General features: G+C 26.1%; 1 protein-coding gene across 1 annotated transcript; it reads left to right on the plus strand.

The window, feature by feature from the left end:
• Positions 1-296: 296 nt before the first annotated feature.
• LOC114119135 (ATP-dependent DNA helicase PIF1-like) lies at positions 297-3,673 on the plus strand. The gene is made up of 7 exons (XM_050197397.1): positions 297-809; positions 897-1,149; positions 1,645-1,913; positions 1,999-2,234; positions 2,307-2,629; positions 2,950-3,095; positions 3,183-3,673. Exons 1-7 carry the CDS (start codon positions 480-482, stop codon positions 3,402-3,404), a joined length of 1,779 nt encoding a protein of 592 aa, XP_050053354.1. The 5' UTR covers positions 297-479; the 3' UTR covers positions 3,405-3,673.
• The last annotated feature ends 488 nt before the right edge of the window (positions 3,674-4,161 follow it).

Here is a 4,161-nt window from a genome sequence, read left to right on the forward strand (position 1 = left end):
ATTGTAAAAAGTTGATTTATTAATTATTATAGGTATCTCCTTATATAATAAAGCGTGAATATAAATAAAATAATAATAATAATAATAATAATAAATTATAATATCTTTAATCGTGTTTATCAGTTATATCACAGATTAAATAAAACAATTTTATTTAATCTGTGGTTATATAATCACGGTATTCTTATAATCAAAGAACAATTTATTTAAAAATTTATCAGTTATCACTTATCATTCCTTTGTGGTTGGCCACTGCTATCTATTCTGCGGCGCTATCTATAATAATAACGGTTTTTTTTTTCATTATTCGTAGTTCGTACTTCGTAGACAATTATTGACAATAGCAGTACTCTTTAGTTGTTACTCTTTTTCGGTCTTCAAATTTCAAATTGTAACTAGTCGTAAGTAATTCATTAAAACTCATTTTTATATTTTATAGTCTAACTACCTTCGTACACGAAATAACATTCAATTGAGTAATGAGTTTACAATGTTCCTGTTCTGTGGAATGGTCAAACGCCCAAGGCGTTGTATTGAGACGTTTCAAGTCATTGACAGCCAAATTAGTATTGACTCGCAACGATTTTCGAGACATTTTCATTGACCTTTCAGCTGACAAAGGTGTAGTTCACCGTTTAGCATTGAAAGACATTGCAGTACACAAACGTTTTGCTGGTGATGGCAAAGCAACAATCCATTTTAAAACTGATAAAGTCATGATGATGATTTCAAATGCTCCTGTTGCACAACTAGCCGAATTTTTAAAGACTCTTTTTGTCAAAGTGACAGGACGTAAGGAATCGCCTCAGGTATATCATATTATAATATATAGTGTATTTAGTGTAATATTATGAGTAGGTACAGTGTATTTTATTTATCGCTTTGTGTAATTGTAGGTAAAAATCAGGGAACGACTTTTAGCAGTTAAAAGTAGTTCTACTGAAGAAATTAGTCCCATTAATGTGAAGGATATTGGACGTATTGATCATAAATTAAATGGTCCAAGTATGAAAAAAAAAAAATTAAACGATGAATTAATTAACCACAATGTCAAAAAAAGTTATTTAGTTAGTTTAAAGGATAAACTAAATGATGAACAGCAAGAGGTAGTTAAAGCTGTCAATTCTAATAATAATATATTTTTTACTGGTAAGTACTATATTTTTAGAATTTTATACACTATACCTCAATTCAAAAGAGAATATACCAGATTTACGTAACAAAACGGGTTTTGCCTGTAGCCTCCCGGTATGTTCTCTTTTGAAAACAGGGTATGTACATTAAAATCTAAGTATTAAACTAGGTACATACTAGAAGCATATAATACCTAAGAAAGACAGTTAAAATGGCACAGATTTATCTTTTTCAATAATAACTATTTAAAAATCTAATTTTTTAATTATAGTATTAAGAAAGTATTTAATAGATTTTCAAAAATTAAAAATAATTATATACCTTACTATGACTAGTGAAAAATAAATAAATTCAAATTTAAAAAAACTGAATGTATTTTTTTGGTTTAGATATAAGTTATTGAGTTTATCAAATATTTTAGTGTATTCATATAAAGTATTTTTTAATCATTGATTCTATTTGAAATAAAAAAAAAATATATTGAATTCAAATTTGCTTATATATTTTCAGGTAGTGCAGGAACGGGTAAATCTTTTTTATTACGTTACATTGTGAATACTTTACCACCTGATGTAACAATGGTAACTGCTAGTACTGGTGCATCAGCTTGTCTTATTGGAGGAGTTACTCTGCACTCTTTTGCTGGTATTGGTAATGGTGAATGCACTATTGAACGAGGTATTGAAATGGCATCTAAGCCATCTACTGCACAAGTTTGGCGCAAATGTAAAATACTTATTATTGATGAAATATCAATGGTAGATGGAGAATACTTTGAAGTGATTACTAAATTATTTATTTATTATGTTTTAAGTTGTCACGTTATTAAAAAAAAAAAAAAAAACGGTTTTTTATATTTTTTAGAAACTTGACAAAATAGCAAAAGCTGTACGCAAACGAGATGAGCCATTCGGTGGTATAAAATTAGTACTTTGTGGCGATTTTTTGCAATTACCTCCTGTAAAACAAGGAAAATCTAGATTCTGTTTTCAAACTAAAACTTGGGCAGAGTGTCGTTTTCGTTGTTTCAACTTGAAATTTGTTCATAGACAATCAGATAATGAATTTATAAAAATATTAAATGAACTACGTCTTGGAAAGTAAGTAAAATAATGTCTTAAAATGTAAAATATATTGATATGTTGACAAATTTAATGCCTGGATATTTTCAGGATTGATCCAGCCACTGCAATAAAATTAAAAGCCACGGCATCTAATTTATTAGAACAAAATGGAATTGTACCTACTCGTCTTTGTTGTCGAACAGCAGATGCTCAAATGATAAATCAAAAAAAAATATTTGATTTACCAGGCAAAGTATATAAATTTGAAGCTTTTGATAGTGGCCCAACCAAAACATTAGATGATCATACTCCTGTGGCAAAATCATTTGTTCTCAAATCTGGTGCTCAAGTCATGTTATTAAAAAATATAAGTGTATCATCGGGTCTAGTAAATGGTGCTAGAGGAGTGGTCAAAGATTTTGATAAAAATGGTTAGTTTAAAATCTATTATTGCTATATTTGTATAGTATTTTAGTTGATATAATATGTATAGTTGTATTATATAAAAACATAATTTAATATTAGATTTTTTATATATTTCTCTGTACAGAGCAACACAAATACTTGAGTACTTAACTCAGATATTTAATATTAATTGTTATATAATGAAACCATTCTTTGTAAATTGTTATATATTATTTTTGTTATGACAATGTTGAAAAAATTCAAAAATAAATTAAAACAAATTATCATATTGTCACCTCACATTAAAATGTTGTTAACTTAATAATTATGAATTATAATATTTTAGGTTCTCCCTGTGTCCAATTTAAATGTGGTAATACAGTTACTATTAAACCTGAAAAGTGGATTGTCAAAACTCCTACTGGACAATTTATTTCAAGGCAACAAGTACCTTTGAAACTAGCTTGGGCATTTTCTATTCATAAGTCACAGGTTATTATATAATATAATTAGTCATAAGTTATAATAACATTCTTGATTTAAATATATTATATAAGTAATTTATAACTTTTTTTTCAGGGTTTAACATTGGATTGTGTTGAAATATCTTTAGGGCGAGTTTTTGAAGCAGGACAAGCTTATGTTGCATTGTCTAGAGCTAAAAGTTTATTATCTTTAAGAATTCTAGATTTTGACAAGAAACATGTTTGGGCAAATCCTGATGTGATAGCGTTTTATAATAAATTAGATAGAATTATTCAGTCTGATAAAATGTATATTTTAGGTAATAAAAATACATGAAAAATTAAAATATTTCATTCAATTATAGTGTAATTTAAAATAGTCAAATGTATAAATATGGCTGTTATTATAGCTAAACTGTATATCTATTAATATTTTGATAATTTGAAATGTTAGACTTATTTATGATGTTTAGCTTTTCTATTGATCTCAAATATTTTTTTATATTTGTTATTTTCTCAAAATTATATGTATTTAATTTAATTCTAAGATATGTCATTAAAAAAAAAAAATGTGATTTAAATAAGATAGATATTAGATTTTACATATTATTTGATATGAAAAAAAACTAATTTAATATGCTTTGAATACATGGGTGTTTTATATAATATTATATATCATTTATTGCAATATATGAAGGCTGTATAATAATTGTGCTTTAAAAAATGTTTCATTTTATAGATATATTTTTGACTGTTAATTTACATATCAAATAAATACATTTTATAAGCAATTTAACATGCACAAGCATGGTTTGAGCTTTGCTCAATTAAAATAATTGCATTCTATTATGATTCTGAATACATTTGATTGTTATTATGCAAATTCATGAAAATCTCATTCATGGTTTATTAGTGCTTAATGGGAATCCATTAACAGGATTATTCAATAATAAAGTTTTCAAATTTTCTTAGAAATGATAATGTAAATTATTATACATATTATCTGATTCATGTAGAATCATATCAACCCAACCCATCTTTTTAAACCCATTAACTTAAAAGAAACCAATATATAGTCACTCAAATTATGTATA

Source organism: Aphis gossypii, chromosome 1 (assembly GCF_020184175.1).
Source record: "Aphis gossypii isolate Hap1 chromosome 1, ASM2018417v2, whole genome shotgun sequence".
NCBI classification, from domain to species: Eukaryota; Metazoa; Arthropoda; class Insecta; order Hemiptera; family Aphididae; genus Aphis; species Aphis gossypii.